We start from the raw sequence: 25,615 nt of genomic DNA on the forward strand, positions 1-25,615 counted from the left end.
ACTTCGCCTGAACTAAAGCGGCAACAGTTTAGACGGCCAAACGAGATGTCGTTTAGATAATTCGATGATTGTGGACTCTTAAACACATGATTTTATGGATATCTAGACGATCAAGATGATTACGACCACGTGAAAATAAGTTTGAAAAGCGGGTGTTGAGGGTTTGAATGAACGGGGTCACAAATCGGGTCGAAACGACCTTGATTAACGTCATTGTCATAGATTATACGATATGACGACACTACACACCTTTAAATCGGATTGGAATTTGAGAAAAATAACACGGATTGATTCAAAAGACAACTTCGCTTGATGGTTAAAAAGCTAACTTCGCTGGGTTATGAAAATAATAAAGAGTTTGACTTGAAAATTTCATTATATAGGGTCAAAGTTATACAGGCGAAGTTAGGGTTAACTTCGCCTATCCCATAACTTCGCTTGTTTAAACAACTTCGCCTAAATTAAACTTTACAAAACAAACCCTTATAATTTGAACATTTTGCAATTAACTTTTAAAACTTCCTTTAAAGAGTTAAATGATACGATCAAAGACCAAGTAACCAGGTATAAAATCATAAAACGACATAAGTAGAATAAAATTTAGAAATAAAGTACAGGGAATCAAATTTCAGTCTCGACAGGGACTGCCACGTTTTAGAAAAGATCTGAACAGGAATCCTACTAATTAAGTGACTGTCACACAGATCCATGTTCAGCTGTATTATGACATAAAGAAACAGGTTGTAAGCAGGTAAATAACTTTGTATGGTTTTCATTGCTTCTGTGATACGGGTTAGGTTCAATTAAGCTCAAAATATAAATGGGCAACACATCAGAGAATGTGATGTCTCCTATCTATTCTCAAAGCGTATTTGGCTTTCCCAAGTCACCCCGAGTTGACCTCGACCCGTAGTGTCTGATTAATCTGTAAATACATCTCGATATTCATCTCGTTCTCGGTCTTGCCTCTTGATTGATAAGTACAACATAATAGACTTCAGAAGGCTTAAATAATAATTTTTTTTTATTTAAACATTTCCTTAGCCGTAAACAGTAGACTACTGCAAGTCCCGAATCTGGATCACTGCAGTTTCTTGACACACTATCTTCTCGGGAATCAAAACACTCACGGGCTCGTGTATGACTGGGTAATCGCTTTTCTGCCTATCATTCGGAAAGATATATATGAAGACATGCACAACTCTTAATGAGTTTCCACTTAAAATCGAGGAGAGTTAGTTAGTATCACTTCTACTTTTACGCACCATAAAAGGCTACCATAACATACAATGACTGTTCTAGAGTCTTTTAGGCCTAATAACTTCACTAGTTAAGCACACAAAATAGTTTGTGTATCACTTTCCAAGGTTGGATCAATTTTCATATAAACATTGTATAGATACTTCTTACGAAGTAGAAGACTTGAAAAATTATTTCATCTCCCTAAAAAAATATTTTAAATTCTATCGCCCCGATCAAGTCAAAGTCTTCAGGTAAACGGCTATCCTGAGGATCCAATGGATCAGCTGAATCGACCACATACAAGTATGTGTCCTTCTAACTAAGTATGAACGACTAATTTTCAGCGAAAGAATAAAAACACATCATAAACCGCCCTGATCACTTTCAGTCAGTTGGTTAATGGCTATCCTCATAATCTACTGGTAGAAGTGAGGACCAAACACATCCGAAGATATGTCCTTTAAACTGAAGCAACCGACAAAATTCTAAGCGATAGCGACTCTTATTTTTTTTATTTTTATTTTTTTTATGTAAAAACAAGAAATACGGTTACTCGGGATTGATCATCCCATTAAGCTCAACAAGGTTTTGAAAACGAGTTCTGTCAAACGCTTTAGTAAACAAATCAGCGAAATTATCTAACGGATCAACCTTTTCTAGCATTATTAATTTCTTCTCAGGACAATCCCGTATAAAATGATGACGGATGTCAATGTGTTTAGTTTTGCTATGCTTTACGGGATTGTTAGTTACTGAGATAGCAGCAGTGTTATCTATGCAAATAGGAGTATGAGTGAACTTCAGACCGTAATCGCGCAATTGCTGTTGTATCCAAAGAACCTCGGAGCAGCAGTTCGATGCTGCCATGTATTCTGCTTCACAGGTAGAGATAGCAACTGAGGTCTGCTTCTTGCACTGCCATGACACTAATCTGCCTCCAAGGAACTGGCATCCACCTGTTGTTGACTTCCGATTCTGATTGCATCCACCATAGTCAGAATCCGTGTAAGCGACCAACTCCAAGTCTCCCCCTTTCGTGTACCACAACCCCAGCTTAGGCTTGCCCTTGAGATACCGTAATATCCTCTTCACACCCTTCATGTGAGATTCCTTTGGGTTTGCCTGAAAGCGAGCACAAAGATAAACTGCAAACATAATATCAGGTCTAGATGCAGTTAAATACATTAAAGAACCTATGATTGCCCGATATTGGGTGGGGTCCACGTCATCACTGTCTGAGTCAGCACCCAGTTTGTGGTTGACGCAAACTGGAGTATCAAATGGAGTGTTGTCCTCCATCTTGAAGCGTTTGAGAATGTCATGGACATATTTAGTCTGATGAATGAACATGCCATCTTTCTTCTGATCAACCTGCAATCCTAAAAAGAAAGTTAGTTCACCCATAGCACTCATTTCAAACCTCTTTTTCATGACGGCTTCAAATTCCTGACACATGGCGACTTTTGATGCAGCAAAGATGATGTCGTCCACGTAGACTTGAACCAGAAGAAAGTCTTCTCCTTTTCTCTTAACGAACAGTGTGCTATCGATCTTTCCCCTTTCAAACCCATTCTCAAGCAAGTAATCGGATAGAGTTGCATACCAGGCACGAGGGGCCTGATGTAGCCCATATAGCGCTTTACTTAGCTTGTACACGTGATCAGGAAAGTCTGGGTCAGGAAAACCCGGAGGTTGCTCAGCGTACACAACCTCATCGACTTTACCGTTAAGAAACGCACTTTTCACGTCTAACTGGAACACCTTCATCTCCTTGTGTGCAGCAAATGCCAAAAACAAACGAATCGCTTCCAATCTCGCCACAGGAGCAAACACTTCATTGTAGTCGATCCCTTCTTGCTGATTAAAACCTTTTACAACCAGCCTTGCCTTGTTCCTGATAATTATCCCTTTTTCATCTCTCTTGCATTTGAAAACCCATTTTGTGCCAATCGCATGCACATTCTTCGGTTTTGCAACCAATTTTCAAACCTCCATCTTCTCGAACTGGGCTAACTCTTCTTGCATGGCTTCGACCCACGAGCTGTCCTTTAGAGCCATTTGATAGTTCTTTGGTTCAATCTGGCTAATGAAGCAAGTGTACAAGCACTCGTTAATGATACCTGTTTCTTTGATGCTTGCGTAAACACAGGTGTCCTCATTCAAGCTTCGTCTTGTTTGTACACCATCAGACAGATCACTATCACGTTCTCCAAAGGGTGATATTTATGAACTCCAGTAGTCGGAACCGAACTGACTTGCAGATTGTCTTTCAGGTTCGAAGATAGTTCATCAATGGGCGATTGTTGTTGAGAGTGAAAAGGATTGAAGAATTCGTCTTCAGTAGAGGCAGCAGGGGTATCGACAGCAGTTGACGAGGAAGGATGACATTCATCGTACTGCGGTCGTTGCACAAAATTTTCTTCCTCATCATAAAGAATCTGCGTAGCTATTCTCTCATCAACTTCTGCACAATTCAAGTAAGGCAAATTAAAAGATTTAAAAAGCTTATCATAGTCGAAAGCCTCAGCGGGTCCCGTGCTTGGTTTTGGTGGTTTGTAACTTGTGATGTCAGTGTTACACACCACCTCAACCTTGCTGGTCGATAGATTAAAGTCTCGTCTGTTGGGTGTCCGAACAACATATCCGACTAAAATACCTTCGTCGGCTTTTTCACCAAATTTTGAGTTCGTCTTTAATATCGAACACGGGGACCCGAATGGTTCGAGACCATTCAAGTTAGGATTTCTACCATGCATAAGTTCATAACAAGTTTTATTTAATCTTTTAACAGTTAAAACTCGATTAAGAATATAACAGGCTGTTGCAACAACTTCAGCCCAGAACACCACAGGAAGTTTAGCATCAGCCAGCATGGTTCTGGCCCCTTCAATTAGCGTCCTGTTCTTCCTCTCAGCCACCCCATTTTGTTGCGGAGTATACGGGACGCTGTACTGGTGGTCTATCCCTTTCTGTAAGCAAAACATCTCCATCTGATAGTTTTTGAACTCTGTTCCATTATCACTCTTGATGTACTTTACCTTTCTCCCCACAATATTCTCAACCTTGGTAATCAAGTTAATTACCAACTGAACCGTTTCATCTTTTGTCTTTAGAAAGTATACCCAAGAATATCGAGAGTAATCATCAGTTATTACCAAGCAGTATGATGTTCCACTTAGACTCTTTACATTCACGGGGCCGAAGAGATCCATGTGAAGTAGGTCTAGGGTACTGACTATTGAATTAACCTTCTTGGTGTGATGAGATTTCTTGTGTTGCTTTCCCTTCTTGCACGATAGACATTGGTCTTCAATGTTGAAATTTGTCAAGGGAACACCCAGCACCAGCCCATTCTTGACAATGTAGTTCATTTTTCGAAGATGTATATGCCCCATTCTTCGATGCCATAACTCGGACTCTGATTCAGTTGCTTTTGACAGAAGACATGATTCTTCTGTTGCCATCTCAGTCGACCTCATGTCCATAACATATGTATTCTTTTCCCTTGGAGCCTTCATTACTATCCATGCCTCTGGTATCTTGAAACCAGGATACAGTACAATCGCTTCATTTTTGGTAAAGTGCACAGTGTAATCTTTGTCACAGATCTGAGACACACTCAGCAAATTATGCTTCAGCTCTTCAACAAAATTCACCTTTTCTAACTTCATTTTACCATTAGTCACCGTCCCAATTCCAGTAATTCTACCACCACTCTTTCCAGCAAAACTTACTCTACCTCCCTGAATAGGTTTCCATTCTTGTAACAAATTCTTGTTACCCGTCATGTGCCGGGAACAGCCGCTATCCACAACCCATAGATTGTTTGCAGCCCTGTTCAATTGTTCCTGCACGATTAAAGCAAAGGATTAAAATCTGGGGACCCAAGACCTATTGGTCTTGGGTCGATTAAATCTGTTAAAAGGCATCCCATACTCTGGCTGTCCAAAGTTAGTATTAGAATGATTTCTGTAAGCCCTAAAAGGATACCTTCTTGTAGATTGACCATGAGGCCATCCAAACCTTCGTGAATTAAATGAATTAGAACTAGTGGTTTGGTTGTTAACAGGGAAAAACTGAGATCGATTTCTTTGAAAACCTGGATTAGTCCAATATCTGAACTTTGATGAGTTTGCATTCTTACCATTATAGTAATTACTGTTAGCTCTATTCTCGGTTTTCGGAGGCCTCATACCTCTGAGTCTTTGATTTAGAGGGCAATTAGCAATCATGTGTCCTATTTGATTACATCTGAAACAACTCCTGTGTTCAACTTTCATCTCAACAGTTGTTTCTGATGTTGAGGTAGCATTACTACCCGTTTGCCTAACATATGGTGGGACATACAGGTTTAGAGGGGAATTCTTTTCAGTAGGTTTAAATTCCTCCCCACGTCTTAGTAACACTACCTCTTTTTTTGTCTCACTAGATTCGGATGTCTGGTCCGAATTTGATGAGACAGAACTTGGAACAGAAATCTTAACACTCGAAACAGGCTTACTCGTTTCCTTTTTACTCGATTCAGGTTTTTTAATTGAAACTTTGACAGGAACTGTCTGACTTATCTCAACATCAACGGATTTCTGATTACTAGGATCATAAGTATAGTTATGATTATAAGGTGGTGGAACTTCAGAATATCCAATTCCTCCCCTTTTAACTGGGGAACGTTGATCACTTACGAGGTGATCAAGTATTGCAGAGGAATTTCTAAATTGCTCAAGCTTTCTGTTTAGTTCCACCACTTTCACCTGGTAATCAGCTATCTGTTTATCCCTTTCAGCAATTAGTTTGGTTTTCTCTTCTAACACTTCATAGCTAAGATCAATTACTTGTATTTTTTCAGCAAGACTTGCTTTAAGGCTTCTGATATCTTTTTCACTAGCCTTAATCTTTACTGAATAACTATTTTCTCTAGTTTTAGTGTAATAATGATCTTCTTTTAACGTTTTAAATTGAGAGTCCAAACTAACAAACTGATCAGTTAATGTTTTCAATTGTTCAGACAGATTTTCACATTGCATACAAGGGAGTTCAGAACTTACCTCAGAGAGCTGATCATTCACCTCTGTCATATAAGCTTGATCTTCTCTTGTCTCTCTACCGTTTCCTTCAGTTTCGATGTTAACCAAGTTGGCCTGTTCGAACACTTCCTCAACCTCCAGATTCGGTTGTGCTGGCCTGTTCTGACTACGTTCTACTCTTTCATTTGTGCATTCTTTAGCAAAGTGGCCATTCTGTTGACAGTTATAACACCGGACCTTTGACTTATCAAAACCTAGTCTTTCGCCAACGAACTTTCTACCTGTTTTCTTCATAAACCTTTTAACCCTTCTTACTATCATCGCCATCTGCCACTGCAGATCCATCTCTTCCAGATCATCAGCATCGATCTGATCATAGTCTTCGTCTAAAGTTGCAGGGTCAACAATTTTACCTTTGATGTAATTTTCGTAAGAAGCAATGAAAGATGCATAGAGAGCAAACTGCTGTTCAGCGGATTTAACGCTCATAGGCATCTGAGAGTAGTTGCTGTTCAAAACACTTGAAGGAAAACTACCAGTTGTTGCTTGAGGTTTAGAAGAATTTGTTCCACCAGCTACGAAGCATACATCACCATCCATGTTGAGAGTTACATGACCATCATGAGTTGAGTTAGAGCTTGAGTCTCCCTTTGAGTAGTAAGCAGATGATTCTGACTTTGAACTTGAACTTGAAGTGACTTTCGCACCATACATTCCCGGATCCTGAACCTGATCAGTTGGTGTCTCTTTTCGAACCATGTTAAGTTCAAAAGTTCGTAGTTTAATGATAGACAAAAACAAATCAAATAAAAAAAATAGGGAAGAGATAATTCAAGAGGCTCGTAAGGATCAAGATAAAGACAACTGAGCCAACTTGATATTTTGGTATTATCGCCACAAAGAAGAAGAAGAACTTTCAGAATTTTTTTATTCTTATCTTCATAGCAGATTGAATCGGAAAGTAAGAAGTTTCAAACTTTCTATTAAATATCCGTTCCAACCAGTATTTGGGTGTTTTTGCTTGAGCTGTACGAGATGAAAGTCTCATATACAGTTCTCGGAGGGGGGATCACACCTATCTCAATAAAGTTTATGATTAGTTTGAAGAGCGTCTCGAGATTCAGGCGATTGCGGATGATATAACTAGTAAATATGTTCCTCCTCATGTAAACATATTTTATTATCTAGGGGGGATTACGCTTACTTGTTTTTTAGTACAAGTGGCTACAGGATTTGCTATGACTGCTGTTTTCAAGTCGATGTTTACAAACTCTTTATCTTCTCTCATCAAGACAGTGTACATCTCCCATTTCGGTGGGAGAGCATCAAGAAGTTTTTCTACGATCTCTTCTTCTTTATAGTCAATTGAATAGTTTCTGAGTTCGGTCATCAAGTTGTAATACCTTGTGATGATATCATCAAGTGACTCATTCTTCAAATATTTGAACGCCGAGAATTGGGTTTTGAGTAGCTTAATCTTGGACGCACATATCTCCACATTACCTTCATATCGATTTTCAAGCGCTTCCCATAGCTCTCTGGCGGTTTTATATTTCCTGAAGGTGTGAAGAATCTCTTGTGGAAAAGCCATTGTTATCGCAGCATGAGCTTTGCTTTCAGCCTCATACATCTTCTTTTCTTCTTCTTCCATCTTATTGTATTTCTTTATTTGTTCACGACCCTCAAACAGAGCTGTTGGTGGAATGTATCCATCTTGAATGCACACCCACATCTTAGCATCTTGATATTTTACATATTGTTCAAACCGATCCTTCCAAGCCACGAAATCGGTACCCTTAAGCATTTTCGGAGCCTTAGTAGCTGAACCTGCTTCCACCTCCATTTTTACCAGTTCCGTAATATTTATAGAAGTCATCTTTGGAAGAAATACAAACGAGCACTCAAAGAAACCTAAAAAAATAATTTATTATTCTGAACAGTACTGTAGGCGAAGTTATTCTTAACTTCTCTTAAGAGTAACTTCGCTTGAAAACACAACTTCGTTGTCTTCCCAACTTCGCCTGATGTTAACTTCGCTTGTTGAAAACTTCGCTTAAGTTAAGCGAACTTGTGAGTGAGGCGAAGTTGTTAATGACTTCGCTTAAACTTATATCTTCGCCTAAACCCTACAAACAGTGGCGGCAACTTCGCCTGATGAACATAACGTTTTTGCAGGTTTGATTTTGACGTTTTGCGAGGTATGCGAAGGTGTAATGGGTTGTTTTTGGTGGAGTGAGGTGAGTAGGACACAAAAACTCGGTATTTCAACGTAAACTCGTCCCGCGAATAGTCGAACGGAACGATTTCTACACCCGTGTGATAATCCTGAACCACACAATCACGAGCAAATGCTCTGATACCAATTGTAGGTTCCCAGCCGGATCTACTCGGAAATATCTCGTTCTACGTAGGTGCGGAATCCCTACGTAAGACGATACGAGCGTTGAAGCGATATACGTTAAACACAAGCAAACACACGTTACAATAAACAAAGAACACGTTGTATTGCAACTAATAACACGTGATATTCAATCACCGATTACCCGTTCTTCAAAATCGTCAGTTACAAAATAAACCGTAAACCTAATATATAAAGTTATCGACAACTTCGCCTAACAGACTAGGCGAAGTTGTTGATAACTTCGCTTGTCCACAAGTTCGCTTATAACAGGCGAACTTGTGAGACAACTTCGCTTAAATACCAATACAAACCAAACTAATCATTATTACAGACACTCGATACTGAACTACTGACATCATGTACCAACAAAGATTCTGTTAAAAATAGGATCTCCTATGTGTTTTCTAGCAAACATAGAAAGTTCACCATGGCTTTGGCATGGTCGGTTGGGTCATGTGAACTTTGAGTCATTAAGAGATATGACAAGTAAGCAGATTATCAGGGGTGTTCCTTTGATTAACCATCCAACACAAGTTTGTGAATCTGGTAAGCATTCAAGAAAGTCTTTTCCTTCTCAGTCAATATACAGGGCATAAGTACCTCTGAAGTTAGTCTCAATGGATCTGTGTGGTCCAATAACGCCTACAACTCAGGCTGGTAACAGGTACTTTATGCTATTGGTAGATGATTGTACAAGATTCATGTGGTGCTTTATGTTGAAAACTAAAGACCAGGCTTTTGACACTTTCAGACAGTTTAAATTGAAGGTAGAAAGTCAGTTTGAACTTAGAATCAGGGCTGTAAGATCAGATCGTGGGGGAGAGTTTGTCTCTCATGAATTTGGTCAATTTTGTGAAAGAGAAGGTATTATGAGATTATTGACTGCCCCATATTTGCCTCAACAAAATGGGTCAGTGGAGAGAAGAAACAGGTCTATTTTAAATATGACCAGATGTCTCATTAAGGCAATGAGCTTGCCACAAGATTTTTTGGCTGAAAGTGTAAGACATTCGGTGTACATTTTAAATAGAGTAAGTACTAAGAGTCTGAAAAATAGTACTCCTTATGAGGCTTTGAAGGGTAGAAAGCCAAATTTGAGTCATCTTAGGATTTTTGGTTGTGTAGGATATGTGAAACTTATACAACCAGGAATGAGGAAGTTAGATAGAAGTGCACCTATGGTGTACTTGGGAATTGAGGAAGGGACCAAAGCCTACAGGATGTTTGAACCTGTAAGGAAAAGGGTGGTGATCAGTAGAGATGTTCTATTTGAAGAGAAAAGGAAGTGGGATTGGTCTAGTTATTTGAATGAGGTTAGTAATAAAGATGCTAGATGGGTGGAATTTCATGTACAAAATGAGTTTGTACATGTAGATGTAGAGACTGTAGCAGAACCAGATCAACATATTGAACAAAGTCCATCAGGTGGTCAATCCTCTACTCAAGCTCAGAATGTTACAGATACTAGTGCTGAACCCGCACAAACTGAGTTGAGAAGATCAAGCAGGGTGTCTACATTGCCATCTAGGCTAAATGATTTTGTGCTAGAAGGTAGTATGAGATATGGACTTGATATACAAGAAGAAACTAACTTAGTTGAGTTACTTCTTGTTCAAGGTGATGAGCCATTTTCTTTCGAAGAGGCTGTGAAAGAAAGAGAATGGAGAGAAGCAATGAATGAAGAAATTCATGCAATAGAAAGGAATAAAACTTGGGTTTTGGTAAATCCACCTCATCTTTGTAAACCAATTGGTTTAAATGGGTTTATAAGATAAAGAGGGACGCTTTAGGAAAGGTATCAAAGTTTAAGGCAAGGCTGGTTGCAAAAGGGTATGCGCAACAACCTGGTATTGATTATGAGGAAGCGTTTGCTCCCGTTGCAAGAATTGAGACAATAAGATTGTTACTTGCTATGGCAGCTAAGATGAAGTGGGATGTTTACCATATGGATGTAAAGGTTGCTTTCTTGCATGGTGACTTAAAAGAGGATGTGTTTGTCAAGCAGCCTGAAGGTTATGAAAGGAAAGGACATGAACACAAGGTATATAAACTGTCTAAAGCTCTTTATGGTTTGAGGCAGGCTCCTAGAGCTTGGAACATAAAGATTGACACATTTTTGAAAGAATTAAGGTTCAAAAGGTGTCAACATGAACAAGCAGTTTATGTAAAAACCAACGGGGAGTCTCTTTTGATTGTGGCTGTCTATGTAGATGACTTGTTGGTAACTTGTAGTGATCAGCAAGAAGTTGAAGAATTTAAGCATAAGATGAAAAGTAAGTTTGAAATGACAAATCTTGGACTGTTGAGCTATTACCTTGGAATAGAGGTTGTTCAAAAGGAAGAAGGGATTATTATTAAACAGTCAACTTATGCTTTAAAGATTGTCAAAATGGCTGGTTTGGAAGACTGCAATGAGAGAAAAGTTCCAATGGAACCAGATTTGAATCTTTATAAGTCAGAAGGAGATGATGTAAGTGCAACAGATTATAGAAGACTGGTTGGCTCTTTAAGGTACTTATGTCAAACAAGACCAGATGTGTGTTATGCAGTAGGGTACTTGAGCAGATTTATGCAAAGTCCGAAAGATGCCCACTTGAAAGCAGTTAAACATTTGATCAGGTATATTAAAGGTACTCTTCACTATGGCATTATGTATAAAAGAACTGGTAATGAAGGTCTCATTGGGTATAGTGATAGCAATCACTTGACTGATACTAATGATGGAAAGAGTACATCAGGTAATGTTTTTTACTATAATGATTCAGTGATTTCATGGATGTCTCAAAAGCAGCAAACCGTGGCTTTGTCATCTTGTGAGGCAGAATTCATGGCTGCAACCTCTGCAGCATGCTAAGCTTTGTGGCTGCAAGGACTGATTGGTGAAATAACTGGTGAAAAGCAAGAGGCTGTGGTGTTATTGGTTGACAATAAATCAGCTATTTCATTGATGAAAAATCCTGTCTTCCATGGTAGAAGTAAACATATTAACACTAGGTATCATTTCATAAGAGAATGCATTGAAAATGGTCAAATCAAAGTTGACTTTGTTAGTAGAAAAATGCAGCGTGCAGATGTGTTGACTAAAGCACTTCCAAGACTGAAATTTGCTGAAATGAGGCTTATGTTAGGTGTGGATGATTTGAAGGATTAGTTTTGGAATTAAGGGGGAGTTTGTTAGAAACTTTAAGGTTGTTTCTGTATAATTCCAATTTACAAGGGTCATATGTGTAAATAGTTTGTTAAAAGTTTACAAGACAAGTAGTATAAGAGATTAGGGATTAATTTCTTTTAATTGTAATTTTCACTTTACTTTTCATTCCTCTGTAATCATCTTCACAACTGAACACAAACCCTAATTTCTCATTGTTCTTGATAATCAAATTCTTGTTCGATACTGGTACTGTGTTTCAGAATTACGACATGGATGAGCTCGGTACCACACGGTTACGATCCCAAATTTCTCAAAATCTTGGTATCGGAATCCAAAATGCTCGGTTTAATATCAGTACGGTACCGGTATCATAGGCAAAAATTTGGTTTACACTGGTACCATCAATGGCGAAACTTGTAAATTTACCGAGGGAGGGGGCTCAAATTTTTTACCGAAAACGAGTAAATTTACACTACGTATAAAAAAATCCGGACAAAACGACTAAATTTACACTGTCGCGCAAAAATAGGGGGGGTACCCCTGTCCCTCAATATCCTTCGCCATTGCATCCAAGCATCGCCACTTGCCACCGCGTGTATCAAGTCTGCCAGTCTGGCCACCCAGACATTTTCTTTTAAGTTTCGTCACTGATACCATTCGCTCATTCCTACGTGAAATGTAACAAATTCAACGCTCTATTATAAACTAGGTTAGCATCCCGTGTGATACACGGGTTGAATAAATAATATTTTGATTATAACTGATTTTAATAAATGAATATAAAGATTTATAAAGGGGACTCCCTTTATAAAGATAGATAAATTACAAATTATATAAGGAAAATAAGAATCATGATGAAGTTATCATAAATCTAAAAAAATTGTTTATATATGATTGTGCATGCCTAGCTTCTTTTTTAACGGCCAACTAAGTAACGTCGGGTACTTCGTACGCAATAATATCATTAATCAAATATTTTGATTCAAAATTAGCATAAAAAAACAAATGTATTAACATGTTTTCCATATAAAGTCTTTCGGGACATATCACAACCCAGAAGAAACTTGGTCATATTAAAAAAGTTTGTAGAGGTGTATTTGTTTATGCTAGTAACATTAACTTATGTATGTTTGATTACAAACAAAATAAACTACCAAAAAAATGATCAGATGATTATGATAAATGAACATACCAATATAACTATAACAAAAAAGTTATTCATGCAACACTATGAAACACGTATGATTATCCATAACTGAATACATCTATTTATTGTACTTATATACTCTTTACAAGAAATAATGTATGTTAACTTTGCAGATAAGTTAGTTACACAAATAAGAAATAATATATAGATTTGTAACACCGTTTCGTTTATGATATAAAAAAGACAAATTATTACACGGTTCATTATTTATATCAACAAAGAAGACATGTTCTACAAATACATCATTGTCAATTCTCAAAATTAGTCATAAGCATAAACATTAAATTTATTAAGTTTGTAAAGTCGAATCAATTTTTTCCCTAATTTGAAAATTACATGGCAACAAAGATCCATTGATATGAGCGAATACAACATAATCATCAATAAAAACACATATATAGTGATAGAAATTATAAACTATTATTTAACAAATTCAATAGTATTGTAAAAAATTTAAGACATTAACCTAGATTATCATAAATTCAACCAAAATCAAACAGGTACACAAATCGTAAACCTTAGACGTTTATTATCGAATTTTGGAGAAATCATGAAAATATTTACAGATAAAGCGAGATAATTGAGATTTGATAGATGAAATAGCTTGAGATTATATGATTGATTTCTTGTGTCTGATATCATTTAGGGAGAAAGTCAATTACGTTATATATAATTTAGGGAGGCACGGAAATTCATAATGTGTGAATTATATGGAAATTAATATAATTTTTTTATAACAAAGGGTTGGTTATGGGATACCCATTTACCTATTTTGATTAATTATTTTAAAAAAAAAGAGTTTTAATGATTGAAAATAAAAACTTGTAAAATGACACAAATATAGACATATATATTCTCTTTCACTACATGTGATTATATTTTAATGCATGGCATATAAGTGTTTATGCGATTCTCACAATTTTCTACTTCAAAGTAGTTTTGAACTAGATATTTGTATATAATATGATTAATTATAAAGACTACAGTAATATTGAAATGATAAAACCGAACACTGATTCTTTAATATAAGTCCTTTAATTTTGTTTTTTAAACAATAATGATGATAATGATTTATGGAAAAATAATATGCACTAATGTGACGGTGGAGATACTTCCATTCTTGGCTCTCAATAATTACAATAATATTACGTTACCTGTTCATTATCGCCGATCAGGTTTCGTCTGATAATGAACAGCCGTTTGAATTGGAGCTTGAGAGGTTTGGTGTTACGGAGGATTTGTTAGAGGACTCACGTTATCCACGTTTCCAGGTTGATAATTTCATATCTGATTAATTACTTGTTAGCTTTTTATTATGCTCATTTGTAAATGTTTAGATGCGATTCGATTGTGAATGTTGATTATATTATTGGAATGTAATTGAATTATTAGCTAATGTAGATCTGAACATTATTGAAATCTTACTTGTCGTATTGGATTCATGCTGATTGATGATGTTAGGTTTTCGGCTAGTTTCGAAATGTTAAGATGCATTTTGATTGTGAATGTTGAAATTGGTGATATATTGGAATGTGATGGAATTAGCTTACGTAGATCTAAGATCTTATTGATTGCTTGATGCTAGTTATTACTTATTAGCTGATTTGTAGTTAAGATGCGATTTGATCAATGTTGTAAAAGTAGGTCAATAAGGCCCCGAGTACTCGCTACAAGGTATGGTGCTGAGGGGAGTTTCTTTAACTCCGTCTAGTTACTAAGAATCGATCAAAAGTGGTCAACCTCAGCCAGAATCACATCTAGTCGGTCAACTTGGGCCGATTTTGACTTAAAAGATAAAACATAATTCATATTTTAACTAATGATTAGCAAATTTTAGAATAATTTAGTACTTAAAAATGTATTTATCTTATTTATATTGATATTCACTTATTTTGTTATAAATATTACTAACTTATGATATTTGACATATATATAATATCCAAAAATAATTTTCTTTACATTACCATTTCCGAGTACACCCAACTCCCTAGTCGGCCACCTAGGGTTCGCCTAACGACATTTGCAACCTTGGTTTTGATATGAAGATTGAAATTGAAATTGAAATTGATTGTGAACATTTTCCGTTTCCAGGTTGAATTGAATTCTCGCTTGTTTTATTTGTGAATCGTGAATATTAATATATTATGTATGCATTTTGGTTATGAATGCTGAGTGAGTTGTTGATTCTGAAGTTTGAAATTGATGATGATGATGTTAATTTTTCTTTCGGTTGATTTGAAATTGTTAAGATGCGTTTGATTGTGAATGTTGAAATTGTTGATGTATTGGAATGTGATTGAATTATTAGGTAATAATGTAGATCTATTGTGATCTAGGAAATTCTGAAGTTTTAAATTGAAATTGAAGTTGATTGTGAAAATTGTTGAACTGTTGGAATGTGATTAAATTAGCTAATGTAGATCTGAGATTAAGGACCTGTAGAAAACCTATATCTTTGATTCTTCGAAATGGATTGTGAACATTCTTCAAAAATTAGAATGTGATCGAATGAACTAATAACTAACATACTTTCTCAGCCGATTCGAAAATGATAGGATGTATTTTGACTGTGAACGTTGTAGAAATATTGAAATGTGATCGAATTAGCTAACTTAGATCAAAGATCGTGGACGTGTTGAAAAACCTAGACAGATATGTTGAAATTGTTGAATGTAGATTCTAAAATACCTGACATGATTCTACAGCCAGTTCGAAATGATAAGATGCATTTTGACTTTTTGAGTATCAATGCCTAAATCGTTGATTCTAATCTTTAAAATTGAATTGGATTATGAAAATTGTTCTAATGTTGGAAGGCAATTTGAATTAGCTAACGTAGATCTAAGATCATGGACATGTTGGAAACCTAGATAGATATGTTTGAAATTGCTGAATGCAGATTCTAACAAAACTAACATCATTTTTCAGCCAATTCGAAAATGTTAAGATGCATATTGAGCATGAATGCTGAAACATTGATATTGAACTTCAAAATTGAAATGGATTATGAAAATTGTTGAAATATCGGAATGTGATTAATTAACTAACATAAATCGATGGACATATATAATAAATATATTGAAATTCAGACTTGCTTGCAACAAATTACTGTTTTGTGCATCTGTTTATAACTCTATTTATTAATAATGCTAATTTTCCAATTCGAAATTGGTAAGATGCATTTTGATAATGAATACGGAAATTGTTGATTCTGAACTTCAAAATTGAAATGGATCACGAACATTGTTGAAATATTAGAATCTGATTGAATTAATAACATAGATATAAGATCAACATGTAGAAATCCTAGATAAAATGTTGAAGGCTTGCAAAAATTTATTGGTTTGTGCATCTGTATATGGCTAACTCTATTGATTTGTGCATCTGTAATGACTTGTAGATGATTCGGCTTCTGATGTGGCTACTGTCTCCAACGTAAGGCAAGATCTTTCAGAGTGGCAGCAGAAACATGCAAATCTAGTCCTCACAACTGTCAAGGTATCAATATTAATAATGTATATGCAAGAAACATAATCAAATATGGATCTTGTTAGACACAAAATGACTGATGTACTTGTTGATCTTCTATGAGAATTCCAATAGCCATGTACACTTTTAAAGATTCATATGATGCAGATAATACTTTAATGAATGTTTATAATGATCTTGAAATGTTCAGGAAGTATCAAAGTTGAGGTACGAGTTATGCCCGAGACACATGAAAGATTGAAGATTCTGGAGGATATATTTTACACTTGTGAGCACTCATGTATCCCCGTATGTGACTACCTTATCTCAGAATGTGGCACGGCTTGTAAATCAACATCTTGTTTTATTAATATTAGTTTTATATGTTTTTATATGTGCAGGTATGAAAGAAAATTTGTTGAGGAAAACAAATTAAAACAGATAGCAAAAACAAAAGATGAAAAAAATGATCAAACTCCAGCTGGTGAACCAGAATCAGCGGGAGAAAATCTGAAAAGCAAGACATCGACATCTGAACAGGATTTAGATTCATTTCTTTTGGGCGATCTTGATGACAGTGATGGCCATCCAGGTAACTTTCTAAGCATAAAATAAATGTTGAATCGCTGTTTCGTAACCTTCATCTTCCTCACTTTCAGATGATGGTGATAATGATGCTTTTGATGACGACGATGATTCTGAGCTATAAAAACATATTGTAAAAAGAAGTATGCACGAGAATCTTGAAGAATTTCGAGGTACGGTTTTATGTGTATGTATATGTTGATACTTGCAGGAGATTGGAGATGAAAACATGATATGTTCATTTGTAGTGTGGGATTGATGAGTTTTTTTCTTTTTTTGTTTGTGCTTAAAAAAACCTTGTTAAGATGGATTTCGTATAGAAATATTAAGTCAAAATATAAACTATTTCTTTCTTGTGCTTGTGATGAATGATGTAAAACTTTAGTTGTCCATCTTGACTAACTACAATCTATGCATCAATATTATTTTTCTACATTCTGTTGCTTCTTGGTGGTTTTCATTGAGCAATACAAATCAATAAATCATGCTGCGACTCTTGTGTAGTAATTAAAACTTGGATAATAATCAACGTTTGCAAGATATAAGAAATGTCAAGCTGAACCGGACGGTTTTACTTGGTGGTTTATTAGATCATTAGTCCGTATTAAACTTTTTAAAATAGTCAGAATGGTTAAAACAACCATACTAATGGTTTAAACCTGGTTCAATGTAAACAATACATGGTCGGTTCCAAGTTTCTAAGCAGGCCAAACCCTTATAACAGTATAAAAGTCGTAATGTTTGCAACTCAAACTGACCAACTTGCTTTAGTATCACACAGTTCGGTTAAACGGTTTTAAACACCCTTAACTGCAACTTGGCAACTAACATAATATTTAGTTAAAAAACAAGATATAAAAAGTTGCATGGGGTGAGAGAGGCTCGAACTCTCGACCTCAGGATAACTCAGAATGCTATGAGACCTACGCGCTAGCCAACTGCGCCACCACCCCTTTGATGTCATAATACTTGGTCACAACATTTAATATCTGTTATTTGAAAATTTCAAATATACACCCAACAATCTTCTTGAAAATGATTTTGCAAACCTTCCATCAATCAACAAACTGTGAATACAATACATATTCCATAAGATGTATTTTGGTTTGGTAAAAGAGATACTCGAGTAGTCGAGTTTCTAGCATGTACAAATCAAATAAGGATGAATGTCTTGCTATTCAATCCATTTCAGCAGTCATAACATGTTGGACGATTTGAAAATCATGAAATGATGTTATGTTTACGGAATCTCATTTTCGGTGACCAAGGTAGTAAATGATATCGAAGCTACCTCCTTTCTTTGGGTGAAGCATAGAAGCAAACATTCTAGCTTGGATTGGGAGAAACGGTATAACTTTAATTTTATGAATTTCCCATCGTAATTTAATTTTATTTTGTTGTTTGCAATGTGTTCTTTCTTTTTACATTTCAGGCCTTTTGTTTCTTGTCAATCGGTCTTCTTTCCCTTTTACGTTTTAGGTGTTTTGCTTCTTGTAAGCGGTCTCTTTCTCTTTTCTAATGAAATTCGGTCTTTCAAATAAAAAACATGTGCCAATTCATATTTGAACAGACTCCACAGGATCATACCAAAAACTTACACCAAAAAGCCAATATATGATTTTAACTTATATATCATTTTCCATCTTCAACCACAATAAAAACAAACCCAAATCCATAAATAGTGATATATTCAAATTATTTATCAAAATCACTAAACAAACAAACAGACAACAATAATCCACCACTACCAAAAACCACATGCAGCAACTCTTTCTAGACAAACAACACAGATCTCTCAGGTTGCCCAACAAATGACACATGTACAACTTCCACCCAGTGGCGGACCCAGGATATTTTGTCAATGGGGTCCAATTTTTTCGGTTTACAAAATTTTTTGGGTCGGTCGTTATTCGGGTCGGGTCGAGGCGAGGAACATAATAAAACACGGAACTATGGTGTCATTAGAAACGAGTAAGTAGAAAGAATCTAAATTAGAAACTAGATGAAACATACACTTTTAATTCATACCCGAAAAACATGAACGTAATCTATATATATGGTCTTACATAATTGACCAAAACATGAAAAAATAACTCTAACACAAATAAATGATTAATTATAATATACATACACAAGGTAAATGATAAAAGAATATGCAAAATCCATGTTAACATTATATATGTTGCATGGTGATAATGACTATATGAGAGAAACTAACAAAAAGCACAAATACCCTAACTGAATAACTAAGACTAGGATATTAAAAAAACAACAAAAAAGGAGTATGGTGGGGCTTGAACCTACAACCTCTCACAAGTAAAACAAGGGACTTTCCACTGTACCAGTTCAATCATAATAGTATGGGTTCCAAGTATTAATTTTTATGGGGTCCTTACAAAATTTAATATACCGTCTCTAAGTAATTTTTAAAAAACATCGGTGTCCCGGGACCCCGATCGGACCTATGTGGGTCCGCCCCTGCTTCCACCCGTCTTACAACTATATCCCCGCCATTCCATATTTGACACGCTGGATCCGGCCTTCTGTGTCACGTCTTTAGTCGTTTCGAAGCTTGATCCGAGTTTTCACCGTTGTTAAACTCTTGAAACCGGCCCACTTCTTGATTGCTAGGGTGAGGATTCTCGTGATCCTGAACACAATGTAAATAATCACATTTCGAGATTTTATTTTTTTAACACAAAAACAGCTAAATGTGATTAAACAATTATACCTTTGCAGTGGATGTGCCAGATGTTTGTCCTCTATTTGCTCGTTTCCCAAGATCAACTTGTACGGATATGGTCGCCTGAGTCAAGTCCACACCCGAGCTCTGCAGTGCTTGCGTAAGCGAATTCAACAACCTAAAAAAACCATTAAACTTACATTATTTTATAAGTAAGCGAATTGAAGTTGTTATGTATACAACAAAACTTCTTGAATACTCACCCTTGAGAATAAACACTTGAAATGCTAATCGTTCCGCCTTCAACCGTCACCTCCTCTTGCTGACTAGGATCACCAGCGACGGGAAGATCAGACGACTGGATATTAACATTACAATGAAGGGCAGAATGGGAAAACGTCCCATCCGCTTGCTGAACAGGGACGGGAATGCTCGGTTGTACAGCAGGTTGCGAATCCATCAAATTACAGTTCAAGTCTCCACTAGGGTCGGACCGAGCAGGATTTTGTGGGCCCGTGTTGATACCAGGGGCCATTGTGACATTTTCATCAAATCTAACCGGAAAAGACGGTGTCAGACCCGAATCCGGCTTTATGACAGGTGGATGCCCAAAACTCGGGACCCGCCAATGGCTGTTTCTCTACACACGACATAATTAAATAACATTAACATAAACACAAATGCTCGCTTAATTACAGTAGATTAATTAAATTGTTATATGTGATTTACCCATGGCATTAATTTGGTGGGCTCTGCGCCCCAACCAGGATATGATCCTTCGTATTTTTGTACTCTTTCTTTTAAATATTGAACATATTCTATCACCTGCAAGAAGATACATAAAGTCAACTCTTACATAGTCAACCTTCAAAAGTCAAACAATAATTAAAATCTAAATATCTATTGTGTTTAGTTGATTTACCTCAAGCAAAAAAGAAGCTGTATCTCTCTTCTGATCACTATTGGGTATCAAATCCCTCAATATCTGAAACCTAATTAAGAAAAAAAACAGAGACCATGTTCGTTCAGTTGTGTTAAATTCGACAATGCGTTCCTATACGTTCGTTAATGTTTGTTTATTAAAGATTTTGAATATTTTCAATGACTTTAATGTAAATTAGCATATAGATTTAAAAAGAAACACCAACACAAACTTAATAGCCCGACCGAACCGTTGACAGTCATCATTCTTGGTTAGCCAAATCAAATAAAACATAAACTTCATCAGGGCGGTCTCCGAGATTTCAAGTGCCAAAATGAGTACTAAAAATGGCCCTTATATTAAAAAAAATCCCCAAAAGATCAACGATAAATGTAACATTTCATTACAAGGCCAGACTATAGTACGTGTTCAGAACATTTTATGCATATAAGTTTTTTTAAGTATTTTGAGCCCTTACTGAGACCATGGCCTAGACGCCAGCCGAGCCAGGTGTGGGGTCTGAGAAGGCCCTAAATTTCGTTCCGTTAGGTGTTTGTGAACGTCTCTTCAGTGCGGTTCATTTACAACCCTAAATCTAACCAATTTCATCAAACCAACACAAAATCAAACTTAAGACACACCTTTCATTAATTTTGCTCCTTCTCCGCTGCTCCGTAACCGAATGCTTCGACCTGGTAGCATCAACTTTATCACTGTTCTTCACATCTACAAAACCCCCAATTCAGTCAAAACACACAAATCACTCCACACAACCAAATTACACAAATCCACTCTTACAACAACAAAATTCAAAAACCCAGATCACCAATTTCACAAAAACCAACCTATTTCAAGAAAAAATCATACCTTTGGAAAAACAAAAAAAAACCAATTCAATCAAAACCCACATCCCAAATCACACAAATCCACTCTTACAACAACAAAACTCAAAACCCAGATCACCAATTTCACAAAAACCAATCAATTTCAAGAAAAAATCATACCTTTATAATTAGGGTTTGTATCTTTCTTGAATTCAATCAAAACCCACAACCCAAATCACCCAAATCCACTCTCACAACAACAAAATTCAAAACCCAGATCACCAATTTCACAAAAAACCAACCAATTCCAACAAAAAATCATACCTTTGGAATTAGGGTTCGTATCTTTCTTGAATTCAATCAAAACCCACAACCCAAATTACCCAAATCCACTCTCACAATAACAAAATTAAACAAGTATATTCAAAACCCAGATCACCAATTTCACAAAAAACCAATCAATTCCAACAAAAAATCATACCTTTGGAATTAGGGTTTGTGTCTGTCTTGGCGGCGTTGAACTCATCGTAATCTTCGTCTTGATGGGTCTTGCTTGATTTCATATTTTAGGTGTTGGTGATGATGAATTGATGAAATTGGTGGGTTTAAATTAATGGGAATTGATTGTAAATGTGAAGGTGGATTTGGATGTTGACGGAGACTTGCCGGCGGTGGCCACCGTGACGATAAAGAGAAAGAGTGTGTGTGTCTTCACGTGCTTCTCATGAGGGGTGTTAACACCTTTTTGGTCTTTTTTTTCATTCATTGATTGTTTTTTGTTTTCTTTTTTTACTTTTTATTTTTATTTTTTGTTTTATTTTTTTAGTTGTGTTTTGACAACTAGGGGTGTTTTTGGGTTTGTTGACGGAAACTCGACCCAAATCTCTCACGGGTTTTTCGGGTTCGGGTTTTTTCGGATTTCACATGAAAAACCGAAACCGAACGGTTTTAAAAACTCCAAAAATCGAGGTTTTGGTTTTCGGTTTGGTTGCAGCCGAAAACCGCACCGAACCGCACCACACACACCCCTAGACTGTAAAAAACCTGCCTAAGGCCGATAACCTTATGATTGTGTGGTAATTAAGAGACTTGGTGTTTCATATGACTCAGGTTTGATTCATGCCCTTGGCGTTTAGTTTCAACGGCACCAAGTGATGATATGAGACTAGACGAGAATGTGGTGTTCACTAGTAGGATCATTGAGCTGATGTCACAGCCCCAACCCCTATACCCCGGGAGGGAAGCCGTGAACATTTATTGGTGGTATCGGTGTTTATTAAATTATTTTGCAGCGGAATATTTCATCAGAACCGTAGTTAGGAAAAATAATCAGAGTTATAAAAACACCATAATTATTATTATGACAAACCAGGAATTTAATCCCTTTTGATACAAACATAAGTTTTATACAGTTAAACCCTAATTTACAAAACACGTTTCTTTATTCTTGTGACAAGCTACTTATTTAAGCTGGAAGCCCGCATGCATCATTCATTTGTCTCTAACAAGTCACCTGAAACATGTTTAAAATATTTGATCAGCAAGAAATATTGGTGAGTACATTCATTTGTAAATGACACATTTTACTGTTACATCATTAAGATGTTTTTACACATGCCTGCTTACAAATTACCGAAAGGTACTTGTCACTCGACCGTATCTATGACTGTGGTCATATTACTTATTGGCTAACACTTGTCCAATAAGTAACGTGTAATAGCCCAGTAGGCAAGCTTTGTATACAAAACCCCACAATACCAGTAGTAACCATCCCGTAAGTCTACAGAGAATTAATCACTGTAATGTATTTAAAATACTTTAAAAATATATTTGAAAACATTTAGACAATCTGTCATGAGTTTTATAGGTTTTGAAATTATCATGACAGTGTCAGAAAAATAGTTTTCTCACACAAATGTGAGTGGTACAAAAACTCGAATGTCTCACCTTACAAGTTTACAATTAAGTAACACCTCCTGGTATTAAGCACCTAGGATAAACACAATGTAGTATACCTAGATTAGTATAAAACCAATAAGCATAACGATAATCACGAGAGTAGAAACTTTACACGATGGCACAATGTCATACCTTAACAGGCAGACTTTCGGATTCGTGTATATTTCTTTCGATCGGATATGTATTGTTACGACTCGGTATTATACTATACTCTTAATTTGTATATATGAGTGTGTGAAAATTCAGAGAGAAAACAGAGTTCTGAGCAAAGAATGAATGTCCCGTTGGCTTCCTATTTATAGCTGATTTTGGACCCCGTCGCGGTACGCGATGGCCATAAATAGAAAGGCGTCGCGTATCGCGAAGAATCTCATAGCTAAGTCGAGTCAGCCCTAGGCCTAATACGTGGCACGCCACGTGGCAGGCTACGTGTCATCCGCGTAACCTCCACGTCGCGGTACGCGATGGGTGGCTAAGTGCGCCATCAAAGCGCCACATTGCGCCCATCGCACTTCGCCCGAGCCTGTGCCCGTGCGCGTTCGGGTGAAGCACCCTCCGCTAGGACCACTGGGTGTAATATGTCTTATAAGAACATTAACATAGGAATTTTCTTTCTTATAAAGTGCTCACTAGTTTTGTAATTTAGCGATGTGGGACATGAACTTACAAACCTATTTACCTATGGTGATACATTCTCCATTTCTTTCTTCCACCAATGTGGGATGGAATTTCCTTCACTTATCTCTTTATTCTTTATTTGTGGTTTGTTATAGTCTCCCCTCCTTATTTTGAATCTCGTCCTCGAGAGTTGATTGGAATAAGTGTGGGTACTTTCGTTTTATTTCAGATTCCAATTCCCAAGTATATTCTGGTCCACGTTTTGAATCTCATTTCACTTTGACCAGAACTATTCTTTTATAGTTGAGATTCTTGATCTTTCTATCTTCGATTTGCAAGGATTTCTCAATGAATTTCAACTTTTCATTTACCTTTATATCTTGAAGGGGTACTTCTAGTGTTTTATCAGCTAAACATTTCCTTAAGTTACTTACATGAAATACATCACGTATACCTGACATTTCCTCTGGTAATTCTAGCTGATAGGCTACTGGTCCAATTCGTTTGAGAATTTGAAATGGTCCAACAAATATTGAACTTAGCTTTCCTCTCTTACCGAATCGGATTACTCCTTTTCATGGAGATACTTTCAGTAGCACTTTGTCTCCAACTTGAAATTCCAATGGTTTACGTCGATGATCTGCATAACTTTTCTGTCGATCTCGTGCGGTTTTTAATCTTTCCTTAACTTATATTTATCTTGTCAGTACTTTCTTGAATGATTTCATGACCTGATAGTTGTTTTCCTTCTATTTCTGCCCAACACACTGGAGTTCTGCACCTTCGTCCATAAAAGGGCTTCAAATGGGGCAGCATTAATACTTGTATGATAACTGTTATTATAGGAGAATTCTATTAGTGGTAAATGGTCATCCCAATTTCCACCAAAATCTATTACACATGCTCTTAGCATGTCTTCCAATGTTTGTATGGTCCTTTCACTTTGACCATCAGTTTGTGGATGGTATGCTGTGCTCAAGTTTAATTTTGTTCCCATAGCTATTTGGAAACTTTTCCAAAAATGAGAAGTAAAACGACTATCCCGATCCGATACAATGGATAATGGAACTCCATGTAATGAGACAACTTTGTCTACATACATCTTAGCTAATTGTTCCATTTGAAAGTTTCCTTCATTGGTATAAAATGAGCTGATTTTGTTAATCTATCAACAATTACCCAGATTGTGTCATTACCTCTTCTCGTGGTAGGTAATTTGGTAACAAAATCCATTGTTAGAAATTCTCATTTCCATTCTGGCATTTCTAATTGTTGAAGTAATCCTGATGGCATTTGATGTTCTGCTTTAACTTGCGAACAAGTTAAACATTTTGAAACATAACTAGTTATGTCCTTTTTCATTCCTATCCACCAATAGATTTTCTTCAAATCTTGATACATTTTATCTCTTCCAGGATGTATTGTGTATTTGGATTTATGGGATTCTTCGAGAATCTTTTCTCGTAACCCTCCTATGATTGGTATCCAGATCCTGTTCCCCATTCGGAGAATTTCATCATTTCCTTTGACA

The 25,615-nt window shown here is 36.4% G+C and overlaps 1 protein-coding gene, 1 non-coding gene and 1 pseudogene across 3 annotated transcripts; 1 reads left to right on the forward strand and 2 right to left on the reverse strand.

The window, feature by feature from the left end:
• Window positions 1-11,614: 11,614 nt before the first annotated feature.
• LOC143567278 (uncharacterized) lies at window positions 11,615-17,470 on the forward strand (annotated as a pseudogene). The gene is made up of 5 exons (XR_013141386.1): window positions 11,615-11,795; window positions 16,426-16,523; window positions 16,705-16,802; window positions 16,895-17,085; window positions 17,153-17,470. The product of XR_013141386.1 is annotated as an uncharacterized LOC143567278 (transcript).
• Window positions 17,471-17,945: 475 nt separating this feature from the next.
• TRNAM-CAU (transfer RNA methionine (anticodon CAU)) lies at window positions 17,946-18,031 on the reverse strand. The gene is given in 2 exon segments: window positions 17,946-17,981; window positions 17,994-18,031. It is a non-coding gene; the product is annotated as a tRNA-Met (tRNA).
• A 594-nt stretch (window positions 18,032-18,625) lies between these two features.
• Window positions 18,626-22,260, reverse strand: LOC143567258 (transcription factor BIM2-like). The gene is made up of 8 exons (XM_077053723.1): window positions 21,989-22,260; window positions 21,325-21,409; window positions 20,684-20,753; window positions 20,491-20,586; window positions 20,025-20,401; window positions 19,810-19,939; window positions 19,567-19,728; window positions 18,626-18,904 (listed from the first exon to the last, which is right to left on the reverse strand). Exons 1-7 carry the CDS (start codon window positions 22,068-22,070, stop codon window positions 19,627-19,629), a joined length of 942 nt encoding a protein of 313 aa, XP_076909838.1. The 5' UTR covers window positions 22,071-22,260; the 3' UTR covers window positions 18,626-18,904; window positions 19,567-19,626.
• Window positions 22,261-25,615: the final 3,355 nt, after the last annotated feature.

The sequence above is a fragment of the Bidens hawaiensis genome, unplaced genomic scaffold (genome assembly GCF_021521415.1).
Source record: "Bidens hawaiensis isolate Kalapana, Puna unplaced genomic scaffold, B.hawaiensis_p1.1 tig00023286_1, whole genome shotgun sequence".
Taxonomy (NCBI): Eukaryota; Viridiplantae; Streptophyta; class Magnoliopsida; order Asterales; family Asteraceae; genus Bidens; species Bidens hawaiensis.

Coding starts and splice junctions, on each gene's coding strand:
- LOC143567258 (XM_077053723.1), bottom strand. CDS start 22,070: ATGAAATCAAGCAAGACCCATCAAGACGAAGATTACGATGAGTTCAAC. Junction 21,410..21,988: donor CACAAACCCTAATTCCAAAG/GTATGATTTTTT, acceptor GGGGTTTTGTAG/ATGTGAAGAACAGTGATAAA. Junction 20,754..21,324: donor AGGAGCAAAATTAATGAAAG/GTGTGTCTTAAG, acceptor TTTCTTAATTAG/GTTTCAGATATTGAGGGATT.